Source organism: Furipterus horrens, unplaced genomic scaffold (genome assembly GCF_987537825.1).
Source record: "Furipterus horrens unplaced genomic scaffold, mFurHor1.1.pri manual_scaffold_9, whole genome shotgun sequence".
NCBI classification, from domain to species: Eukaryota; Metazoa; Chordata; class Mammalia; order Chiroptera; family Furipteridae; genus Furipterus; species Furipterus horrens.
This window is the reverse complement of record NW_028327179.1, coordinates 62,274,626-62,300,619: the sequence shown is the minus strand read 5'-3', so window position 1 is coordinate 62,300,619 and position 25,994 is coordinate 62,274,626. Positions and strand designations below refer to the sequence as shown.

The following is a 25,994-nucleotide window of genomic DNA, read 5'->3' as shown; positions in this document are numbered from 1 at the left end:
GCGGGCGAGGGGTCAAGGAGGGGGAAGAGGAGGAGCAGGCATGAATGTGTCTGTGTGAGGACTGGAGAGAGGCGGAGGAGACTGAGGAGGGGGGCGGGGGGGAGGGAGCGCGCGCGTGGCTCGGGGCGCCCGGGGTCCCTCCAGCCCCGGACCCGCACGCCAGCGCCGCCTCCTCGCCAGCACCACCCGCATCGCAGCTGGGACCCACTTCGGGCTCGGGGACAAGGCACGGCCTGGAAGGAGCAAGAAAGCAAAAGTAAGGCGAGCTGCACTCCCAAGTTTTTCCAACTTCGTCCCCTGCGGCGGCAGGCGTCCGGCTGCTCGGAGTGTCGCCGCCTGGCTGGAGAGTGGCGGAAAGAAAAGGGGCCTGGCTGGGACTTGGGCAGAGGAAAAGGGAGCGCGAGGGTGAGGGGAGAGTCCCGCTACATGTGTTAAAAGTTGAGGGAGGAGGAGGAGCACGGGCCGGAGGAAGAGGTGGAGAGCAGGGAAGGAGGGAACTCCAGGGAGGTACGCGCAGAACCGAGGGACAACTTTTCCGCCGCGTGAGTTGGGCGGGCTGCGCTGGGCCCAGGCAGGGGGCTCCTTCACCGGCGCGGGTCTCCTGGCCTGGATGGGACTTTCTTCGAGAAAGTCGATTGGATGCCAGGAGAGGCAGACGGTGGGGGCTTTCTTTCTTTCTTTTTCCCCTCCCTCCCGTGGGTTAACCAAATCAGAACTGTCACTCAGGGCCTGTGAGTCAGAAGGGATCGGATTACAAGATCCCTGAAACTGACTCGGGAGCTGCACGAGCAGGAGGGAGCGGGCTGGGGCAGCGCCACCGGCGCGCTTGCACACTCGCGGTCGCGCACACTCACGGCCTCGACTCGCTTTCCCCGCGGCCGCCCGCGCTGCAGCATGCCCGCGGCCCGCGCTCCCCACGCCCAGCCCAGTGGCCCTCTGTAGCCCGAGAGGCTTGAGCCTCGCGTCTCACGGAGCGGAGAGCCGCTCGCCCGCTTCCCGGACGCGGGTCTATGGGAAGTTAGGGGACTTGACAGCCGCCGCCACCACCGCCGCCGCAGGTATGTCCCGCCCGAAGTTCTTTGTTTCGCGGGCCCGCAAGGGGAAGCCGGGTCCTACGGCCACGCCGGCGCTTCCAGGTCGAGAGGGGGGTCCCCAGTGGGGGGAACAGGAAGTGAAAATGGCTGTCAAAGGAGCCAAGCTTTAGAGAGCAACTGTTAAAGCGTCAGAGCAAGGCTTTCATTTGCTTACTCCTCCTTGAAGCTCCCTTTCCAAGTGTCTGGCCCCTCGGCCTTCCGGAGACGGATTGGAGAACTGCACATCCCAGAAGGGGAAGAAGTTTGCAGCAACCTGAACGGCGCCCCTTACCCTCACTCCCCAACTCCTACCAAAAGAGTAAAGGAACTACCTTCTACCCCAAAGCTTGGGCGCCTGCCTGCGCACTGTTGCAGCATCCCCCTCGGGTGCCGAGCGCGGCGAGTGACGGGCGGGTGGGCAGCCAACGGGTCCGCGGGGGGCTCGCCACTGCACGGCTTCCTCCAGCCTGCGCCTCCTTTTGGAGGGCAGGGGAGCGGTGTGCTCCCTGGCAGAGGCGCACCTCCGTTTTAATGGAGGAAAAGTGAAAGTTGTACCATCTGTGTATGATTTGGAATTCTTTCATTTCTTTTCCTTTTTAGGGACAGCACGAGAGAGAGAGAGAGAGAGAGAGAGAGAGAGAGAGAGAGAGAGAGAGAGAGAGAAAGAGAGAAAGAGAGAAATAAAAGCGTTAGAAGCTGCAAGGAGTGAGTGTGGGGGTGTGGGTTACGATAGCCCCTGCAAGTATCACTTAGGCTGCACCTTCGCACAGCAGCAGGGGACAGTTACTTTCTTGACTTAGGAGAGAAAATAGGCCCTAGGAGGTGAAGAGGGAGTAAATATTTACCTCAAACTTGGAGACTTGGTGAAGCGACTTTTAAGCAGAGCCTTTTCGCCTTCCCTGAACTTTTGTGCTCCTGTCGCTGATTGCACCTGCTTCAGGAGATGCCCTAGAGAGGCTGAATCCAGGCTTCCTTTGCTGACCCCTTATAGAAAGAGGCTTAAGGAGGCATCCACTTTGCAGTCGTGCCCACAACTTATCTCCCTAGTTTGCAGTGCCGAATAGATTCTGGCCTTGGGTACAGTGCTCGTGGACCTCTGCCAGTTTATATGTACATGTATTTATGTAAAACATTTTCTCCCAGCTCTTTGCCAGCTGTTCCACATTTTCCAGCTGCCATTTCGGTTTGAAATGATGGTCTGCATCTCCAAGTAAAAGAGCCATTTAGTCAGAGGTTTGGGAACACAAAAAAAATTTTTTCCTTCAACCTTTTAAATTATTCTAGCTGGGCTAGTGATCAGATTAACATGAGACAGCTTAACAGTAGAAAATGTCCAAATTTATTACAGATGTATATGCAGGGGTGCCCTAAGATAGGAGATCCAAGGAGGCATTGGACTGTTGGGGTTTATTGGCCATTCCAGACAAAAGAGAGGGAGGCAGGGGTCTTGGATTTCAAAGGGAGAGTAGGTAATTTACAGGTAGATGAGAAAGAGCAAACATGTGGTAAACAAATTCTTGCTGGGCCACTCAGAAACAATTGGACATAGAGGGATGTCTACAAAACAGGCTTTGCTGTATTTCTCCCTGTCTGCCACATTTATGTTATGATTCTATGGTGATGCTTCCATCCTTTAAGCAGTTTTTTTTTTACTATCTGAATTCTTTTAGGCAGGCAAGTGGAACGGCCTAAAGTTCTGAGTCTTTCATTTTTTAGTAACCAACTTAAAAATCAATATTCCAGAAGGCATATTTTGTGGTGGCAAAACTTTGATCCCTCTCAGAGTGATGGAGGGCCAGTCGCTGTGCAAAGCGAGTGCTATTAGCCCTAGTATTATTAGTTCTAAAAAACACCGTCTCTCCTTTTCCTTTCCTCCTGTCCAATTTGTCTTTCCAGAGCACTTTGCTGGAAATTCACAATAATTAGGCTTTCCCCCTATATGTGATTTGTACTGAACTTGGATGAGGCAGTTTTTTAGATCCCTGAAATATGTGTCTGGTGGAAATAAATTAACTTTTAAAAAGAGTTGCAGCTTGAGTAGATTGGGCGTGGCAGGAGGTGGGGGGCTCTGCCTTGGCCAACTGAAATGATTCCATTTCAGTCTATTTAAGGCAGGACTATTAATTCTTCCCATGTTAGGCTTAATGTGTTTTTGAGTCTTAGCATATATAGACTGAAATCTTCAAGAACTGGCCTACAGTATTAATTTTGAGTATTTATGTAATTGCTCTGTAATTTGAATAGGTGCCTTATTGATTGATTCCTGTAATTATTTCACTTAGGTTTTAAATTAAAAATTAATAATAGTCTGACAGTTTCTTAATTACATGTATCAAGATTATTTTGAAAGGAAAATGCTATGTTTTAAAGAAGTGAAATAACCTCAAACTATTTTTTTCTAAAGCATAATAGTATTTCAGTTGTGGGGATATATTAAGGCAGTGGCGATCAGTCTTAATATAAATTGTATGAAGTATCTAAAGAATTTGTTTACGTTAGGAAATGTTGGTCTTAACAACTTGGTACATAAATACTTTGATCAGTTAGACTATAGTCATACCTAAAACAAATTTGAAATAACATATAAACTAGTTGTAACAGCATACTTACAGAGAAAAGATAATTTATTATAGTAAAAGCTATTTAATTAAAAACTCCCTGCTTCAGGAGGACTCCTTTCTGTGTATATAATTCTTAAAGTCAGCTTAGGGAACTTTGGTTTAAGATGCCTTAATGATTCCAATGTGAGAAGTGTCTTATGAAGCACTTTAAAAGGTATAGATTATATTATCATTCATAGGTTAGTTGGTCCAACTCAGATACCTACCAATTCTCGGTATCTTTAACGTGTTTGTATTCCTTGATTGAAGCCTGGTATAAACACATTCTGTCGTATGACTGGTTTGCAAAGAACTACACCCAGAAATGATGAGAAAATGAGTACTGATGAAAAATAGCTCTGTTGAGTTATATCATTACTTATTTAATAAGCCATTAATTTATCAATTTGATGCGCAAGCCTAAAAGTTTAACTCTCCTTTGTTTCAAGGCCAGTTTTCTCAGTTACCTGCATGCTGTAAGGGTTTCAGACTTCTGTGCTTACTTAATCAGAGATCCTTCCTTCTGTGTAAGGTATCTTATTAAGATCCCCTACCCTTTTTTTTCTGAGGATAAGGTTTGGGGGTTTCTGAAAGGAAACAATTTAATAAGTGCACTCATTTATATGGATAGTAATTTAATAGGAAAAAATAGTCTTGAAGGAAAAGTGAACCAACAGTCATGAAATCCTCAAGAAAACTTTAGCAATGGAATGTTAATGTTTTTAGAATATAGATTATCTTAAAAGTCAGACTTTTCTTCTTTATGCAATTGTTGTAAATCCCTAGCTAAAGAATTCTTTGAAGGAGGTTTTAGTTTTGCTGGCATTCATATTCTATAGTCAATCTGATTTGTTTTGGAAGATTCAAGAAATTTTCTGCCAACTTAGATATGAGAGGCAATTAAAATGCCGAAGAGACTATAGAGAAAATGTGTGTGTATTTAATATGTTAAGCAAAAGATTCCACTCTAATAATAACTTCAGGTTGTCTTTTAATTAAAGTCTAGTGGAAGAGGCTGTTCTTCACTTCATGTTGTAATTTTTCTAGATGAAAATTGATTTGTTCTAGTTTCAAAGCAAATAAAGGGAGACAGAGAATAAACAACAGGGCAGGGGTATTGCTGCAAACTTTTTCAAGTGTTTTCATTGTATTTTTTCATCTTTACTTTTATTTGACGGCCTGTGAAATAGAGCTGTAGACTGGCGAAGACTTAAAATGAAGTTTCACACTTTGATGATTTTTTAAAAAAACTTTGATATATTGACAGCAAAAGGAACTGCAAAGCTTTTATATAACTTGAGCAGTAACACCAAGCAGCAGTCAAATGTCTCTATGCATTTGTGTTTAACTGCAGAAGAAAAACATGTCCATGGGCAGTAGAAGTTCTTATCAACCCCCTAATCCCAGATCCCAGCAAACCTTAAGGGCATGCGTCAGATCTTGCTGAAATCACTGTAGACTCTCACAGTTTGCAGATTAAATATGCTATGTGTTCCTGGCTCCAACAACGGTTTTATGAGCTCACAAAGCTTCCTGGCATAAGATCCTTTTCTTAAGTTTTTAGGAGCTGCTAAAGGGAATGCTGTCTGGGGTAAGTGGTATTTGTTAATTTAGAGACACTTGAGGTATTTCATTCTCTCTTTAAAAATTGCCAAAATTATTATTTTTAAATCAAGGGGCTAGTTATGTGGGGATGAGGGAGTGGAGCTGTTTGGAAGAAATTAGATGTTAAATGTGTTTGTAAGTGCATTTCATTGCAAACTTTGCATGGCACTGCAATTGTTTTAAGGCGCTTTTCCTAGCCCCTTAAAATTAGACTTTTTCCACTTATAAATGCATTGCATTTTAGTACCACATCTCATAATCACTTTTAGTTATTTTTTTTAACATAAAAGTATTTTTTTTGTTCTGTGTGTACATATATTTCAACTGGAGAAAATGTCCCAGAAAATCTATGGCTCTCAAAGAAACTGAATGAACAAGCCATTACAATAGTTAATAAGATGGCATTGAAACATTTCAGCCCCCTCCTGAAAGGCAGTAGTGTATTGAGCTCCACATCTGCATCTGTAGTATCTATAGTTGTGTCCTCATATATGGTACTTTTGCATATTGCATAAGTCATAATTAAAAAAGAAAATACTTAAATCATTGTCCAACAACATGTCTTGTAATTCTCAAGAGAACTGGAGCCAATTTTATGCTTAAAGGTTATTCAGTGAATGAAATTGTGAAAGCCCATTTGTCAAAGTACTGCATGGTTTCTGTTAGTTTTCAATCCCCAAATTCATTGTCTGCCCCAGCCCAGCCATTAGTCATCAGTGTATTAGTGCTGCCTTCAGGCCATGCTGCCCAGCACTTCTTCACACCATTGATAGCTTTGAAAGTGTACTCTGTTGACTTGTAGAATTACTGCTCTGATTTCCGCTTGGCTGGGTTTGAGGTAAGCCCCCTCCCTACCTTGTAGCTGACTGTAATCCCTGCTTTCTTTTAAAGCTCCTTTCCAGAGATTTAGGGGAAAACTTTCTTAAGGGCCCAGTTGGCATCACACTGTGGTTTTGTTGTGGCATGCACTGTACATATAAATTGTACCTGCAGTAAATTGGATTGATTGCTGGCCTGACACAGCTAGTGATTCTTTCCTTTTTTGGAGGGTGTGGGAAATGACTCTGTGTGTGTGTGTGTGTGTGTGTGTGTGTGTGTGTGTGTGTGTGTGTATGTGTGTTAGAGAGAGAGAGAGAGAGAGAGAGAGAGAAAGAGGGAGAGAGAGAAGCATGTTTTAAACATAAGCATTTGATTGCATATTTGAGTAATTCTTATGCCACAAAATTAAATAATGGGAGGTAAGTGTAATTTTTTTTAAACCTGTTTATTGGAATAACCTCAGAATGCAGTATTTTCATGTGGAAATTTTTAGCATTAGCCATTTTGACTTTTTTGAAAATTACATAAAACACCTAATAATATTCAAGAGTGCCTTACATGATAAACTATTTTTACAAAAAAGAAATGGAAAACTCTCAATTTAAATGAACAGTAACTCTTAAATTGCAGTAATGAAGGAATGAGGCAATTAACCCTATTATTGATTTCGTTTTGTGATATTTTTAAAAAGAATTTAGTCCCAAGAGAGTTATCTGTAAAAAAAAAAAACCCCAAACAAAAAGTAACAATAACAACAACAACAACAAAGAGAGTTACCTGTATGTAGAGAAACCTCAGGCAGCAGTTTAAGAATGAAGTCTTAATGAACTAAGATGTATGGAAACCTAAGTGGAGTGGCCAGAAGTGTGGACTAGGCCACGCCACTTTAGGACAACATCTGCTTTTAGAGCTGTGGCTGTTCAAATGCAATTGCATGCCAAAGTGTTTCATTGGAAGGGTATGTAGTTTGGTATGGTTTACATTGGCATTTTTGTGCAGGATTGGGGGGAGAGGTGAAAAATAAGATAGTGAAGAATTCTGTCTTTGAATAAGCAAAGTTTATAGGCTTAGTGGAGTGGAATTAATTTTTCACTGATTAAACTTTAATTTTAAATTCTTAAATTTTGAAAAATTTGTTTTTTTAATTGCAAATAAGGTTCAGAAATCACAAGTTTAAAAGTTGGGAGGAAAAAGTATGATGAGCAATACTTCACAAAATAATACATTAATATTTTGGGATATCTTTAGTTGATTTAACACCCAGCCAGTATTGTTTTGTGATAGTTTAAAAGTAAATTACTATTTGTAGAACATGCTTGATTGTAAAGATACACATCATTCTAGGAACCAAAGTTATGGAAATTCTTTAAAAATAATTTTTAAATTTAGATTTTTTTGTTCTAAAAATGTGTGAAAACATTTAGTTCATGTAAACCTCAGTGAAATAAGACAAGGGACACCTTTGATTCTTCATGATGTTTTTGTGATTTTGTGGGTTTAAAGGAAACAGTTTTCATGAGTTTAGCTGATCTGTAGATAACTGACTTATAGATCTACTTTTCTGTCTGAGGATTGTCCATCTCCAACAACCTTAAGAAAGTGGGGATGCCAGCTTCCTCCACATTATTGCACATTGGTTAATGGCACGTGCTGTGCATGGTGCTTCCTGCTAAGTCTAACCAAAGTACGCTGGACTGCTGTTTTACAGTTTAGCAAAACTCCGATTGATAACAACTTTTAAATAGACATAATACCCCCCTCAAATGTTTCTCGTAATGTACCACTGGCATCAGAGAAAGAGTAGCTGATGATATTTTTTTAAATACACATAGCAGAAAAGTAAAACTGGCATGCAAAATATCTTTGGTGATTTTAATTCTAATAACAATGATTGCTTCATGTCAAATAAGCTTTTCAGTTGTTGTATAGTTCAAAATATGGGTTCCTCAAAGTTTTGATGTAGTTAATTTACTTAATCCTTAGCCAGGTAATTACGTATTTCCCCTTCAAGTAATCCCATTTGGGGATATGGATCCTGAAGACTATTTATCAGAGATTAGGAGCTTCAGAAACGTAGGAAAGATTGAAAACAATAGGCAGCAGATTTGGAGAACTCTTCAGGCTACCAAAGAACACTTATGGCAACCTGAACAGATAGTGGCTTTCTTATTTGCAAGTAAGGCTTTAGACTCTTTAATTATGGAGAAAAATCATATAAAAGTAAAATAATTGTACATTTAAAATTACTATAGTTAAAACTTTATGATGATTTTATTAAGGACTTATGAAGTTGAACCTCTTGCAGAAAAGAAAAGCAATGGAGGTAGGGAAGGGAGAAGAAGACAGAAATCTTAGGAACTGTTTGTGTGTCACAGACATTGTGCATATCTAATTGATTTTAAGTTTAGGAAGATATTTTGAGCAGAAGGAAACATCAATCACACGAGACTCCTATAAAAGGTTAACTATAATGCATGATTGTATGAAATGTACTGAAATGTTTTTAAATTCCCTAAGTTTTGTTTATTGAAACTCAGACTATTTCTATTTCTCATGTTCAGAATTGATCCAAAGTTAAAAATCAACATTAGGTTTGTGCTTTCTGACTTTTTAAAAAATTTCTCTTCCTAAAGAATTTATTTTCTTTAAGAACTGAGTTTTAATGCTATAGGAAGATATGTCTATCTAATAGAAAATTTACCTAAATGATTTCTCCAAGAGCAGCATCTTGAAGTAGCAACTAATCTGTGATAATAAAGTATGAGAGAAATGTCACTCTTCAGTGATATAGGGGAGGCCCCTCAAATGCTTACACAGGCTGGTGCATTATGGATTTTAAAAACGTTAACACATTAGGGAGATCACTCAGCTTATAAACATAGAGGCAGGTGTAAGTAGATGTAATTTCTTTCAAGGAAAGCCTTATTCCAGTTGAACAATAGTTCCCTAAATTGCAAAGAGTAAATTCTTACTGAAGGCCTAATCACTGTGCTGTTAAAAGCTCTGCTCTGCCTACTGGAATGCCTTCTCTTTCTGGTACCTCATTGGCAGTAGCTGTTTTAACCTATCAGGAACTGATCAGGTTACCATTAATCAGGCTTTTAACTTAGTTGTATTAAATCTTTAAATACATTAAGAAAAAAATCAAACAGAATTTTTGCCCAAATTCAGGCAACTGAAAAATAAACCAACTGGATTAGGGAAATAAATTTAGTACTCTGCTGTTCAATAAGGATGCATTATCAGTTTATAATTACTGCTTCATTTCACCTTGGATTAGAAAGTCGTTTTATACAGTCCAAACAATTTTAAACGTTGGTTTTAGTACTGGTGTTTTCTCTTAAAATTTTTAAGCAGGATAAAGGAACTCTGCTTCCATATGGATCCCAGGTTTCACTGCAGAGACCTGCAAGGGGGAAAGGCTGATTTTTGCCCGTTTCCAGAATTTTGATTTTTCATGCTCTAGATTTACTACAAAAAAGCCTTATGGTTAAGGTTGAACTTTAGAACTCCACTAAGGTCCTCCCTCCCTGAAAGACAATGAGATGTGTCTGTGCCATACCCAGTCACAACACCTGGATCTATTTAGGCAGTGAATGAAGAAACAGTATTTAGGGGCCAGGTTAATGGATGGTGAGTAACAAGTTTTGTGCGTGAAGCACACACCCGTTGGTTTCTTGAAGACTTCCAAGTGTTCCCGGTGTTTTATAGAACAACACAGAGAGTGTTGCATTGCAAAGTACCTGGAAAGCTGCGCCTCTGGTAAAACAGCACTACGAATGAAAGCCGGCCTGCCACGGGTAACTAACTGCTGGAAATGCTGCGGGGCCCTAATTAGAATATTCCCATGGAGCTGATAACCAGCCTGATGAAAGTGATAAGGGGCCCTTCTTTGGCCCCAGAGGCCCTGCGGGGTTCCGATTGTTCTGCCCTGGTTTGCACTTTCAGGAAGATCGCTGCGGGAATGCGGATGGGAACAGGGCTGGGGGCCTCAAGACCCCATCCCTATCCCGGGCTCGGACAGCTGCCGTTTCTTGGAGCCAGACCTGTGTTCGCTTGGACACTGGACAAGGCCGGGATGGGAGCAGAGACGTGGCGGCGTGGCGCCTCAGGACGGTGCTGCGGGGCTGTCCGGCCCGGACCACGACGCTGTGACCGGAGGGCAGGACACTGGGTGGGGAAGCGGTCAGGTTGTGAAGACCTGGGCCCTGGAAATGTCTGAGGGACGGATAGCACGTGAAGGGAGCCCAGGTTGGACACACAGAAAGACCATTGTTCAGATAAAACTACTCAGATTCACAGCCCAAGATAGACCATGATACCAATCAACTTTTTTGCAAAGATAAAGGTTTTTCTTTATTTATTTTTCTTTTCATTGCAGCCATAGTGGCAACTCTAAAGGTAGGGCTATCTTAGGCATTTTGTATGAAAGGTTCCCACAAGAATTGTGGAATTCGTAAATGTTGCTCCTTTTTTCTTTTACTTTCAAGTGCAGGTCTACACTATAGCATCCCCTGTTCAGTGGCACCTGGTCAGTTCAGTCTGCAGGAGGTTGAAGCAAGTTCAGATTTATAATTTAGACAGAAAAGACTTACCTGCAGGCAGGTTGCTAATAGAAGAGGGATTGTACCCAGGGTTTAAGCCTCCTGGAAATTATAAAAGGTTCAGGGCCTGTTGAGTGGGGAAAAGTCATGACTGCTTTCAGGAAGGAATCTTTACCCTTCCATTTATCTGTGAGACTAGGCTTTAGCAGACATACATTATTTGCACAGTTTTCCTTGGTTGCAGTTTTTTAAATATATATACTCAAGTTGCTGGGACTGAAAACATAAGCTGCAGGTTTTGTTTCTTTTTCCATCAGCATAAAAAGTCAAGGGGCATGCCAGCAAATCTTGTGCGAAATGTTTCAGTGGTGAAAGGAATTGAAGAAGAACAGTATGGAGTTGTAAGAAAGCATGGTTGCAAAAAGGTCTTGTTTCATTCACATCTAAAAAACTTGCATTTTCCTCAGAGAAAAATTTTTGAAGTGAAGCAGAACTGGTAAGTTTTTCTTGATCGTTATGTTCTAAATAAATTGTACTTTATTGTTTAGGGAATTCTAGGTTTCAAAAGTAATACTGTGGGCTACGGCCCCAATTTTGTATGTTTTAGGATTTCATCAGGAATTTTTACTGGTCACTTCTATACCTTAGGCTTTTGTGTGTCAGCTGAGGACTGAGTTTCTCAACGTGGCTTAATATTCTACAAAGAAAACCACCACGACAGTTAGAAGCAGATTCTCTTTTCTGCTAACCTTGGTTGCAGAGCGTTGATGAGGTGTGAGTCTAGAATGTTAAAACTTTCTCCTTTGTAACTGACAGGGACAAAGTTGTGTTTTTTATCAATAAAATAAGCTGATGTAATTTATATGGGTATACAGGAAGCAGATGTCTGCCTTGGCAAATTGCCATTTTTATAGCCCTTTTTCAATCACAAGCCACACTTTTAAATAATTAGTTACTTACTAATGAGATCCAAAAATAAGTTGTCAAAATAGAAGAAGGAGGTAGACTCTTAAGTGACTAAGGGCCTATTTTTTAAAAATTCATTTCAAAGGAGGGGGAGGATAGGAATTAGTATTCTCTACCACCATTAATTAGTGCGATTTCAGTCAGTGCCTGGGGCTTTACCTCTTCTCACATGAACCCCTCTGTGGAGATGAGTATTTGGAGGTTTTATTGCTTTGTTAAAATGAAGTCCTTTGCTTGGGATAAAAACCAGCTACTCCAAAAACCAAGTTTGTCAAGGAACTTTGGTGAGTTGTTCTCTCACTACTGTTAATTAGCTCTAGCTAATAAGGAAAAGACTGACTTCTTAACCAGGAATTCCATCTCTTCATGGGTTTTTCTGGTTCATTGGCTTGTTTCTGTTGGCAGTTTGAATTTAGTAACCTCCATTCATATTCAACCAATAAAACTGGGTGTTTTGAGGGAAACAATGATAATCAGTGCCTGTTTATCCAAAATGGTTGAGAATAGAGTGTTTGATTAATTAAATATTCCTGTTAAAGTTTTTAGTTTTTATGTAATTTGCCAGTTTTCAAGAAACACTGTAGATGTAAAAGGTATGTAGTTAAACCAAAGGCATTTAAGATTCAAGACATTGCAGAATCTGGGTTCATTACTAGATCCTTTATTTACTCAGTATACATTCTTAGGTGTATGAGGTGCTGGGAAGATAGCCAAGGGCTTGTCCTCATGAAGCTTACTGTCTGGAGGGAGGATGGATTTTCAGCTAAGATTCCAAACCAAGAGTTCATCATTGTGATGGGTGTTGGGCTTGGCTTATGCAGGCTTTTGGAATTTATTTGGGGTACAGTTCACTCATTAATTTATCGAGTTTGCCAAAACTTAAATGGGTACCTATTGCACTGGGTACATAGTAGTGAACAAAAGTGTGAAGAACAGTTGTCTGCAAGCTATAGCGAGCCTCATAATACTAGTGCTGGTTGCAATGCAGGTTCCCTGGTGCCACTCTCCAAGATACCAGGGATTGGGCCCCATGATCTAAATGTTTCACAGACACTGTGACAGGGCAGATTCAGGTGGCTCTTGTACCACTCTGATGAACAGTTCTATGGATGGGGATGGATTATTCTTGTGACGTACTTTAAAGATGATATTTAAATCAATTTTGGGTATTAAAAAATTAAAGAGTTATTCTGAGATTGTTAGAGCTAGAAGGGGCCATCAAAAATTTCTCCTTCAAGGGTTCTTTATCCAGATTCATGGACATGTTTGGAGGGTCTGTGTTCCCTCTGAATTAAGTGTATACTTTTGTGTTTAAAAATATTATTCTAAGGAGAGGCTCTATAACTTTTAACATATTCTTAAAGAGGATTGCACCCCTTCCCACAAAGTTGAGTGCCAGTATTTGATTCTGTCATGTGACAGATGAGAAAACAGACACTGAACAATTCCATTCCGGGAGTAGCCAGTAACAAGGCCTCACCCTGGACTTGTGCAGGGTGGCAGCCCTGAGAAAAGACATTCTGAGCTCCTTCACACTGGCTTTATTAGGGGTGTTTCTGAATTTGGAGTGGGTCTTACAATTGAAATGTTAATTTAACTTTGTGCTTCTTTTTTTTTTTTTAATCCCAGAAAAGCTATTCTTAAATAACTTTTGGGTTTCACAGTGAATGACACTGGATAATCAAGGAAAAGAAATAAAATTAGTGGAAAAGGTGGTGCTACAGTGCCTCTGGATCTTAAGCTTTTATAGTTACTTGAATTCCAGATTTCTTGTATAATAAAAGAATTTGCTGTTCCCTTGCAAATCTGAGTTAAGGATTACTAAAAGTATTTCATCTGACATTTTAACTCTTAAATAGTTGCTTATTTTACTTCACTAATTGTTGTTTTGATTGAACACTGACATTGTCTGTTAAATGTAAGAAGCAAGATGTCTCATCTGAAGAAATGCCCACCATGAATGTTACAATTTAGATAGCTTGAAGAAAATATTCCAGAGAGGATCATCTTTCCTGTATTCTTCACAGGTGTAGAGCGTGACTACAAGAAAAAAGAACATGATACCAAATTGAGTGAAAATTGATGAATGATGATGAGTTAGGGTGATTATCACATGAATGAAGCCAGTGAAAAGTAGACTAAATGAACTTGCCTTTAGCAGAGTTTTAATATTTCTTAAGTGGTTCCAGTTTTTGCTGTTGGTAGTCTTTTGACTTTCTGTGGGATTGAGAGTGTGTTATTTTTAAAAAATAGAACTCAAATGAATTGAAATGGTCATATGTTTTGAGAAAGTTAAAAGAATATGGTTTATCTAATAAATTAGGATTAAGATATTTCAGTGACAGGAAGCAAAAATCACTGGCTTTTTTACCCAAATTATTCTCTGATTCAGAACTTTGTATAGGGCTTGTTATATGCTATTTAAAACATCTAATTAATTAAAAACCTTCCCTTGCTTGGAAAGTTGCCCTAATGTCCCTCCTATAACATTGGCCACCTGAAGAGACATTTGTAGATGTGGCTTAAAAGAGTATTGTGACACTTGGGCTTTACACTATAAACACAGCTGTAAATCGAGATATTTAGACCACTTAATAATAAGTGCCCAGGAGGAATTTTGGAGAAGTCCCACATTATAGACATTGCCCTTTGTTCTTCTTTTGCATGTGCAGATGGAATTTGACTGGCTTCTTAATAAAACTTTGAGGCACTTTTTTGCAAGAAAACATGTAGGGAAAGCTCTTCCAGGTTGTTTTGAATTTGCTAAAGCTGTAGGCACCTCCTTACGTGACAGGTGAAGTGGGCTTTTGAGTGAGATTTTTTCCCACTCTTACTTGAAGTTGATGGTGCTGTTGTGTTATTTAGGTGTTCCTGGTACTAGAGAGCTGAAGTAATGAGAAGGCACCATGGAGGCCCAGGCCCACAGCTCCCCGACCACTGAGAAGAAAAAAGTCGAGAGTTCTGTAGTGAAATGCTCCACTCGAACAGATGTCAGTGAGAAAGCCGTGGCCTCCAGCACTACTTCCAATGGTAAGCAGCCTGGGGAATTACCAGTAGCCAAACCTACAGTCATTTTTATGTTCTCTGCATTTCTTGTGAATTGAGCATCTGCACCTGGACCAGTGTTTGTTCTATAAGGGACTAAAGAAAGCAAATGGGGGTGAAGTGTAGGATGGGATACAGGATGGGTAGGCTTTTGTAATCTCTATTTTGGCACCGAAATGACATGTTTTCTTCCTAATTTTCTAATTTGAGACTTCAGAATCCTTTCCATTATACATGGTTAGTCTACACTTGTAAAAAAAGTTATTAGTTATTACAAAAGATACAAAAGTTGTCTTGTCAAAATTAGTGACAGTATTCTCCCACCCTCCAACTCTAAGTAATCCACTTTAAAGGATTTTAGAAGTTGTTAATGGTTGAGCCTCAAGGTAAACATTGGTAGCTGAGATACAGGTTTTGCTGTTGGGTTATAAAATTTTAATTTACTTAATTTGTGTTCAGAGATATCATAAAGCCACTGTTTCTATACGCTATATTAATATTTTATACAAAATGTTGAGAGGCATTTCAGTTCAAGCATGGAACATTGAAAATGAATTCCAGAGCCCCTTCTGGAAAAAGAAAGATTGTATAGGTCAATGATAACCTTTACTTTCTTTTTCTGCTTTTTACCACTGTGTAGGCCATTATTGCCTTTGTGGTTTGTAGAGTTAATAGCCACCTTGGCCTCCCCGAATTGCACTCTACTTTTCCACTGCCCTGGCTGGCCTGTTCTCCCATTCCTGTACACTGCATATTTGGGGAAACTGATTTTCCTGAGCCAACCTGCTGCCTTCCGCCCAGTGGGCTTATATTTTATTTATCCCAAGAAATATGTTACTAGGTTGATTAACAGTTTTTTACATACAATTGGAGAGTCAGAATATGCTTTGCAAGGTAACTGCAGCCTAGAACCATAGACTCTTAAGGGCAGAAATCCAGTTAAAAAGCCACACCTTCCTGTGCTGACTGCAGCCCTGCCTGGGATGACATTCTGAGGAGCCTGGCCCTACTCTCTGTGCCCATCCTTGCTGATGGGAACTGTGCCCTTCTTCCCTAATGTCACCAGTGTGTGATGCTGGCTTGACTGGGTGAGGGGAAGGGCTGGTGTAAACATGCTGGCTAATGAGTCCTATTTTGAATTGATGCTTAGTGAGATATATTTATGTCTTTGTTAAAATAGTGAATTCACTTTACATATATATGAAAATATATCTGTATTTCTCCCTTTATTTTTGGTGTTTCAAGTTAGAACTGGAACTTATTTTTAAAAAGGTGAAAGATTTATACTATCTGAAGAGAAACCAGAGTATGGAACTTATTTTAATTGAGCCAGATATTTGAATTATTCTTTCAATGTGGTTATAGAAGGCATAATTTCTCCTTTTAAAAAAGTCATGTAACCCTTGGAGTTGTTTTTTTTTTTTTTTCCTGGAATTTGTAAAAGACAAATTCATTATTTCAGAAGTAGAATCAGTCCATACTGTGTTGCTTATTTGGTAATTTTAATAGTAATTTTAAAGAAATAAGCACTTTCTGTGTAGTATGCTTTATGTGAATTATCAAGTTTTGATTGTCTTGATAGCTGTGTGTGTATGTGTATGAGGGAGTGTGGATGCAGGTGAGAGAACTGGTGAAAATAAATGTGAGTTGGTAGAAGACGATGCTGTGGTATGGAGAGCCTCTATGAACCACTGTCTGTTCTGTGAATTCCAGCACAGTAACAACATTAGTGTGTTTTTGTAAAGGTGCTGCTGCTTCTGCCACTCCTGCACCCACACATATGCTCAGGAGGTGTTTCGTGCTGCTGCCTTGGTCTTTAGCTACTCTTTGACCATGGGTTGCCCTTATGGGTTATTAGGAACAGAAGTAACCTAACAGGCCTGTAGCAGCCAGGAAGCCACTCAAGAGCATTCATTAGCCAAAGAAGGAGTGGTCATGATTTACAAAGTTAGTCCTAAAGTCTGAAAGAACTAAACCAAACTCCACTGGGTTCTTACCCTGATCAGCCTGTGCCCTTGAAGCACATTTGCCCTCGTAAATGTGTGTAAAACCTGTCCATTTTGGGGGGAAACACTCATTAGTCAGGTTTGCAGGGCACACGCACAATTGATAGCTATCCTAGAAATCCTGGTAATTCTGGCCATTTATTTAGTGTTCCTGTTTCTTCTAGGGATTTACTACTTTTTCTATTAGAATAACATAAAGACCCCATCCAAATAAAAGAAAAATGGAAATTTTTTAAACATGGATTGCATCCCTACTCGAAAATTCCAGGAAAGCCAGCAAAGAAATTTAATGATGGGAAAAGTAAAACAAAGAATATAAACCTCTTTCTTGGTAATTGCTTTAGGTAGGCAATGCTAATAATTATAATGACCTTTTTAACAGAGTCCCACATCTCACCTAACTAGGTCATAGTCTCTTTCCAGCTCTGGGATCATGGTTGGGGTGGGATGACCCAGCCTTTTCTTTGTGCTGCAAGCTCCTACCTGGTTGCATACTTTTCTCTGCACTCAGAAATGGCCACTCAGCTAGTATGTGGTATTTGGTCCTGTACCCCATCTGGGTTTTAGAGCTCATGGGTGGGGACTTCGAAAGGTTGGCACACTGCGTGTGCTGGCTGGTGGCTGGCTGTCATTGCCATGGTCACTGGTCCATTCATTGGTTCTGTCTCCCTTTCTCTTTTTCTACAAACATTTCAGAAGTGCTTGGAAATCTGTACTGAGGCTATTCACAAAAAGGAAATTAAAATCATTTGGATCCTATAGTAGGTAGTACTGGTTGCTACTGTGTCCAGGGAGTTCTTATGCTTCCTTTATGAAGATCTGAAAATCAGGAATTTGTAAATGAACAATTAAAAATGAATTCAGGCCAAGAACAAAACAAATGTAGTATATCAATTTTCTCTCCTGCCCACAATTTCATGATTAAAATAAAACGAACAAAAATGTTTTGTTATTGGTGCTGTTAGGTTGACTTAATTAACTTTCCAGCCATTGTGTGCTACAATTTGTAACTGATTGTGAGCTTTGTACCTGATTGTGAGCCTTCCAGCCAAACCATGCACATTCTACCGCATGTTCTTACAAATCTGTTTTCTTTTTCTCAGCTGAGTATCTACTCCTAGAATAATCATAATGGAGTTTTATTTAAACACACATAACCAAAATCTGTGGTTCACAAAACTTGAACAGCATTTAAATCAGTATTTTCTCTTAATATTGAAATTTAAAATAACACAAATGAAGAGTTGTGTTCTAGACCTTGTATGGAAAATAAAACAATTTGACTTTTGTATATAAAGCATCGAGTACTCTTACAGGAACCACAATGCGTGTGTGATTCATGTGCCATAGTTAGATTTTAATCTTTACTGTTATTTATTAAGCATAAGTGACAAAAGAGAAGACATTTAGTTTTCTGAACACTTTTTAAGTGCGATTGTGATTAAGTGATCATTTTGGAATCTAAAATGGTGTCTTTCACGTGTAAAAGTGTGCACTCAGACATTAAGTGTTACTGTTTACTTAAAAAACTGGTAATATGCTAATACTAAGTAAAATGCCGTAATAATCTGTTTGTTTCTAGTATAGACATCTAAGCTACGTGTTGTGTTTTGTAAATAATAAAAGTTTTAAAATATAGATCTTCCAGTGTTTTAAAACATTCTCATTATTTTATAAAATTTTCTTTGGTGACTTGCAAATATTGAGTTTTCACTTTGAAGTGTTTTGTCTCATCTTCAGCCATGAATATTTTTTGAGGGAGTAATCTGTTATTTCTCTTTTTATAAAACGTTGTATTTACTTAAAAGCATTCAGAATTTCAACAAAACAGCTGCAACTTTTTTTTTGCAATTAGACTGGTATTCAGTTAGCAGAACAACAATTATTTCATATAAGCTGCATCAGAGACAACTGAAAATGAAAAAAAACTATCATTCTCATATATTACTAATTTCTGTTGTGCAACAGCAAGAACCTGCTTTAAATTTTCATACCAATTTACAACCCCTATACTGTACCAGGCAAGGTTAGTGACTATTGAAAATACCACTAGGACAGGGCTATCTGTAAAGACACATTTGATAGTGTGTTAACTATACGAAAAAGACACTGTACAGTTTTAAAAACAAATCTTACACAGCCTTACATTTCAATTTTTTTTTCTTTAAAAGGAGTGAGTTGTATATATGGCAGAGGTGGGGGGTGTTAACTTCTTTATAGACAAGGAAAAAACTCCACTAGAACCAACTTAGTCATCATCATCATCTTCTTCATCTTCCTCCTTTTCCTCTGCTTCATCCTCCTCATCTTCCTTCTCTTCCTTTTTCTTGCCTTTTGTCAGCTTGATGACTCCCTTTTTGCCACATCGAGTTTTCCTTTAGCTCAGTATGCAACAATACCCTTTCTGTATTTCTCCTTTTCATCAGGCTGCTTGTTGTCTGCAACTGTGTGATTGCACATCTCTCCCAGTTTCTTTACAGCCTCACTGGTGGATAGGCTAGGATGCTCTCTTGATTTTTGGGCAATACTCAGAACAAAATAAGAAAAAGGCCAAAGGAGGTCTCTTAGGTGCATTGGGATCCTTGAACTTCTTTTTTGTTTCCTCTTTAGGAGGCATATAGGTTTTTATTTCTCTTTTCATAATGGACCTTGTCTGCCTTTGTCATGTCTTCTTCACATTTTCTTTTCTGTTTAGCAGACATGGTCTTCAGCTCTGGTCTTCGCTCTGAGCATTTCTTAGAAAACCATGATAAGTTGACTGAAGCATCTGGGCGCTTCTTGTGCTCCTCCTGGCAAGTTTGCACAAAGAAAGCATATGATGATATTTGGCCTCTCAGCCTAGGGATCTCCTTTGCCCATGTTTAATAACGTTTCCTCAGTGAGCACAGAGTCATCCTGTGCCTATCCAGCTCGTAACTTGCCCAGGTGCTGTCTATGGAGACCAGGCCAACATTCTCACTCTCTGCTCTGATATTTCTTACCAACCTACTACTCTAAAGGCTTTAAAAGAGAAAGAAACTAATAATAAACGCATGTAGGCTGTGGTCTTGGGATCTTTTATTTGATCTGATAGTTATGGGGAACATAGCTTGAAGTGATAGACAGCTGAAATGATTATGCTAATAGTGGTGCAATATGAAACCAAACTTGATAGATTAGTAATGGAGAGGAAGTTCCCCTTTCACTTTGATTTCTTTCAAAAAGCAGGGCCTGGTTCTTCTCTGCTTAAAATAATTTTTTGAGGTTTTTAAGAGGAAATGGTATGGATGGTCTGCAAAAATGTAAGGAGATAATGCTGTTTTTCCCATTGAACTTTAGGTTACTTCTTGGCTTTATAATTTGCTTTTAAACTGTCTAATACATAGGTATTAATCGTGATTTCTGTTGGTCTCCAGGCTGGAAGTAAGATTTTCAGTTTTGTGCAGTTCCCACCATGCAGACAGTAGGTTGTGCATTTTGGTTACTTGTCCCTTTAGATGTTCAACCCCTTTTTTCTTGGCCACATTCCATTTCCTGAAACTTAACTGTTGGATAGAAAGAACCGTCAGATAAAAAAGATTTAACATTGTAGGGTATTAGTTAGGAGCACCCACTGGTTTTGGTACCTGAAAGCTTAGGTCGCATTCTGGCAACACCAAGGACTAGCTGTGTGAGCATGGGTAAATAAATTTCTCATAGTTTCAGTTTCTTCATGTGCTTACCACGATAATAGCTCCACCCATATAGTTCTCCAGCAGCATTAAGTGAGGTAATGCTTGAATCATTCTAAAAGCACCTCACATAGTAAGAGCTTAGCAAATGTCAGCCATTATTATTAGGAAAAATCCTGTGGATAAGTTAAATGTTATGAATCCAAACAAAAGGACTGTATTTTTGAAATGCACATAAGTTTTGAAATTAAGGGAAAAAATGTTTGGCAAAACTAATTTTGAATTTGCTGGACTTTGAAAAATAGTTCATGATGTTTCATGAATCTCAGATGTGACTAGTTTGCACAACTTAAGGAAAGAACAGATAAAAAGAAGGTTCTCTATTTTCTTTCTGAATGCCTTCTTAAGCTAGAAAATGAGAAAGATAATTTTAAGATAATTTATTTTGATTTCTTTAACCTTGACAACTACCATTGATTGTGTGTTTTGCATTAGAAACAGCAAATGCATGTCCCTTTTCTTCTTTATTTTTCTGGAGTAAACAGTTTACTTTCAGGTCAGTGATACCCACTTATAGGGTGGTTGTGGTGTATTAAAGTTAGATTTTATTCTTCTAAAAAGATATGTTACGTTTTCAAATCAATTAACTAATAATGAATAACCTGATTCTCCTAAGAACCCTGACTCTTCTTGAGCTCCAAACTCATGTTTCCCTGAACCCTGGAAGCCTCTGTAGTCTTATTTTGGCTTAGAATATCTCCTTTCCTGCAGTCACCCAGGCTTGAAACCGCACAGTCACCTTCGACTCCTTCCTCTCATGCTTCCCATGTACAAACCAGTTCTGAGGTCCTGGTATATTTTCCTCTGTAATTACTCACCCATGTGTCCCTTTAGGCCAGCTACTGCACTGTGCTATTTAAAACTTCACCACCTCATGCCTAGACAATTAAAGCAATCTTCTATCCCAGCGTTTTCAACCTTTTTCATCTCATGGCACATGTAAACTAATTACTAAAATTCTGTAGCACACCAAAAAAAATTTTTTTTGTGGGTCTGACAAAAAATATAGGTATAATTTTGATTTATGCACACCAGGTGGCTATTTTTGTGTTGGCTGTTGTCATTATTTTTCATTTGACAATCAAAGGGAAGTGCACCTGAGTAAATAGGAATTGCGTGCTTTAAAAATTATTGCGGCACACCGGTTGAATATCTCTGTTCTATCCAATCACCTTGCCTTTGGTCTCTGCTATTGTTTTTCATGGGACTTGCTCCTGCCAAATTAATTTTTTTTACTGTTTTGCTTATGGCATACCTCTCCTCTAGAACCTTCAGTGATTCTCAGCTACTTCTAAAATCTGTCCCCAGTCTCACTTTCCAATTTTATATGCTACCACTATACTGTGCCATCCATAACTTATGCTTTTACTAACTTGAGGGGCTCTTTGCTTTTGATGTATTGTTCCTGCATAGAACAAGTGTTTTTCCTAATACCAGTGTGTGTTTAAACTTCTCGAGTGTAACTATGTCCTCAGTCACTTTCTCTCCATATGATTTTTGTCCTTTTTGGAATTACCTAATATTAGCAGATTTTTTTGTATCTTATTTTTCCTGTGTAATAGACTATATTTTAGAGAGTTTTTAGGTTTATAGAAAAAATGAGCAAAAGTATAGGGTTCCTATATACCCCCTCCCCCCTCACAATTTTATCTATTATGAATGTTTTGCATTAGTGTGGTACATTTTTACAATTGATGAACTAATATTGATACCTGTTATTAACTTAAGTTCATAGTTTTCATTAGGTTTCACTCCTTGTGTTGTGCATTCTATAGGTTTGACAAATATATAATGTCATGTAGCTATCATTACACTGTCATGCAGAATAGTTTCACTGCCTTAAAAATTCCCTGTGCTTTCTTTATTCATCCCTCTCTTCCCCATAAAACTTAATTTTTACATTTTAGTTAGAACTTTTTGAGAGTAGTACGTGGTTGGTTGTCTTTTCTTCAGGACCCCCCCCCCCCCATCTTCCATTCAGTGTTTGTGCTGGGAGGTCCTCAGTAGATATTGAATAAGCCTGTATAGTACACAGGCATGCCAGAACTTTACTTGGCTCAGTGGGGGCAAGGAGCATGTGTAGCAAAGCAGTAGTGTTGATGCCAGGGTTTGAACCTAGCCCTACCGCTTAACTGCTCTGTGGTCTTGGGTTAATTACTTAACATTTCTGAGGCTGGTACAGTGAGTATCCAAACGCGTTAGCTATTATTACTAATAGTAGTAGCCTCTACTGGATATAATTTGGCAGGATTTAATTCACTGATACCTTTCATCTCACTCCTTTTAGTACACTATAAGTTGTTAATCATTGGTTAAGCTGTGTAATCTGAGAGAATAGTGGGGTTGGCTAATAGACAGTTCTTAAAATGTGGTGGTCATCAGGATGTAGCTTATAAGGCAGGTCAATAATAGAAGCTGGGATCAGGAAAAGTACCTCAGCACAGGCTGGGGAGCTCACTTGGTTAGAGCATTGTCCTGATATGCCAAGGTTGGCAGTTTGATCCCTGGTCAGGGCACATACAAAAAGCAATGAATGAATGCATATATAAGTGGAACAACAAGTTGATGTTTCTCTCTCCCCTATCTTTCTCTAAAAATCAATTAAAAAGAAAAAGAAAAGTACCTCAAACCACTAGTCCTGAAATTGGTACCAGTTTGGATTGAAGATTCATTGAAGTTTCAGGATGAAATCTGTAATTTTGTGCTTATGAGCTTCCCTGCTATTCTGCTTCTCCTTTAAAAGAACACTTCTTGGGTGCTCATATAAATCAGGAATAAATATCAACTCCATCTTGCCAGTTTCCCAAACTTAGAAGTAAAAAGAAGCCACAGCATGATGTGTTCTGCTTGTGGAAAGTTTCTGGGTTGCCCTTGATTACTTGTGATCATGTGATGTGGGTATTTCATATTTCCAGAGACAAACTGGTCAGAATCAGAAATAGCAACTGAAGAGTGGGAGCTCAGGCGCCAAATGCTGCTTATGGGAAGACAGTTTCCCTCTGGGGAGGTAGCTTTGTGGCCTTCCATCCTTGTACCACTTTGAGCCCCAAGGTGGCAGGCGGATAGGGGAGAGAGCTTGCTTCTCCAGGTAGCTAACATTCTGGACTGCTAGAAGATGATGCACAGCTGAGCACTAGGAAACATGAGGGTCCCAGGCAGAGAAGAAGGGGGTGATAATGAAAGCAAAAACCTTCTTATCTTGTTTACATGGAAATCTTTCCAAATATCAACCTAATTTACTCTTTTTGGTGTATAGTTCTATGAGTTTTGACAAATCCATGAAGTCATGTAACCACCACCACAATCAAATGGAATAGTTCCAGCAACCCCAGGATTTCAACAACTACTTACTTTTTAGACTCAGTATAGTAATATGTATACCATGAGTCATCAGTAATATCAAGAAGCATTAGAACTACAGTTAGTATCTGACTGTATTTGACTTTATTTTGTGTTTCAAAAAATTCATGATTTTTTAGTCCTCTTAGCAGAATTACTGTTACTTTTTCCTTTCTATTTAAATAGTTCCTGTTGCATTGTAGTAGAACTAAAACGTACTTGAACACTGCCTGGAAATATATAACCTAGTGTCTGTGCTAGACTGAGTCTTTTTTGTGTCCAGTCACTGCACTGTTTCCTCTTAGACCAATTTAAAATGCCATTTTGTACTTAAAACTACAAGGCAGTTATATTAATGAGGACTTTTTTGTTGTTGTTTCACTAATATGAACTAATTGCACAAGATGCTTAGAATCAGAACATTAAATGTAGTTCTTGCCTAGAAGAAAAATATCAAAGGCTTTAAGTCTTTCTTATTTCCTCTCTCCCTTCCCTTCTCTCTTTCTCTCTCTCTGTTCCTCTCTAATCTCCCTCCTGCCCTTCCTTTTTTTGTAATACCATTCTTTTTTTCTTTACTTTTATAGGTAGGACTTCATCTCAGGTAGGGGATATTTTTATATAAAAGTTATTCCTAGGTTGATTTAGGCTGCTGTTTTTAGGCTGCTGTTTTTTTTTTTTCCCCTTGTCTCCCCCACCCGCCCCTTCTTGATTCTTCTTGGTCTTTTTTTTTTTTTCCCCTTTAGTGCTAGAAAGTTGAGTTCCATCCCAATTATTAAATCTTAGGAGACCATTCCCACATGGTTCCATAAATGGTAGCTTCATCCCGTGTTCTTTCATCTCTTCCCCTGCTCTCTGGCTTGACAGTTGAAAAGGTCTGACTGTGCCACACAATGGTTTGATTGGTTTCTCTGGGGGAGACTTTCCCTGCCTCATCATTCACCAGGCAGGTGGACCAGAAAGTCTCTTGATTCTTTTGTTGCTTCGCAAAGTCCAAGGTCTTTGACTGAATAAATCTGTCGTCATGGGATAATTTGCTAAAAAGGAGACTGAATGATGTGAGAGAAAAGCCTCACGACTTGGGTGCCGCATTAATGAAATAACCGGGCCTTGGAGTTTGCAATTGAAAAATCACCAGGAATGCAATGGGTGGAGACAGGCTTCTTTTATTTCCTATAATAAACTTTTAGTTCTATCATGTAAAGCATGCATGCCCCTTTGCTCACTGGCTGGCCTGAATGTGTTTGCATTTGTACCCATGTTTAAGGGGACAGCCCTGTCCAGCTGAAAGCTGTTTGGGCTCTGTGTCTGGTTAGTCATTAGATTATTACGAGTGGATGGAAAGAATTCCATATGACAGGACTAAGGTTGAGTTAACACAGGATGAGAAGTAATTTACAGATAGGCTGTCCCCAGCCATCTTTGTAGCCCCTGATAAGGTTTCATTTCAGAATGGATAGGCGACATTTCCACTTACGGGCCCATTCTGCGACACCTGTGATAACAGCTTCTGGATCCTAATTGAAATTGGTTTCAAAATGGATTTTCACTTTTCTCTGTCTGTGGAAAATATTGAATGTACTCAGAGCTGCCACAGAGAACTCTGGACCTTGGAAAATGGAGTGGGAAGCTGTGATCATCTTTCATAACAGTGTTGATGATGTGACAGTTTTGTTATCTGTCTTATTAATGAAATCATTGATCACTTGATGAGGAAGATAATAAACTATGTTTCACCAGTGTTCACAAAGCTCATTTAGATTCATATTACAAATAAGGAGGGGAAAACCTCAAACACCAATGGAACTGAAGTAGTAAAGGTCAATTAAAACTTTTCATTCCGAAAGTGACCATTTTAGATCAGAACATTCTTAGTGATTGCTGTCATGTTTTAAAATTATTAAAGCCAACATTATTTTCAAGGACTATCCTTTTTGGCCATGTAGCATTTTTAGTAAAAACTCATTAAGTGAATCAGAAGTAGAAGGGGAAGTTCTGAACTGTGTAAGTACTTTGTAATGGGGAGAAAGGGGACAAAAGTCCACAGATCCTCTCCTCCCTGACATAGTGAAGGGATCTGGGGCTTGCCCTGGTAGGTATGGTGGGTAAGGAAGACCAAACTAAAAGAAAAGCAGTGTATTTTCTATTCCTTTCTTAAAGTGTTCTGGGAATACTAGTAAGACTGGAATTGGATTTGGATATAAAAAGGTGGCTCTGTTTGTTGTTGGGCTGCTCTGGAATGTGCTCTCTGTTCGTCCTCAAGGAATGAAAGAGATACTGATGACTTCTC

At 39.3% G+C, this 25,994-nt stretch overlaps 1 protein-coding gene across 1 annotated transcript in view; it reads left to right on the top strand.

The window, feature by feature from the left end:
• The first annotated feature begins 813 nt into the window (after nucleotides 1-813).
• GLI3 (GLI family zinc finger 3) overlaps nucleotides 814-25,994 on the top strand; it is a 329,749-nt gene continuing 304,568 nt past the window's right edge. The window contains exons 1-2 of the mRNA XM_090287378.1: nucleotides 814-1,058; nucleotides 14,473-14,637. Coding sequence (XP_090143504.1) covers nucleotides 14,514-14,637 — 124 coding nt within the window. The 5' untranslated portion in view covers nucleotides 814-1,058; nucleotides 14,473-14,513. The remainder of the gene's footprint in view (nucleotides 1,059-14,472; nucleotides 14,638-25,994) is intronic.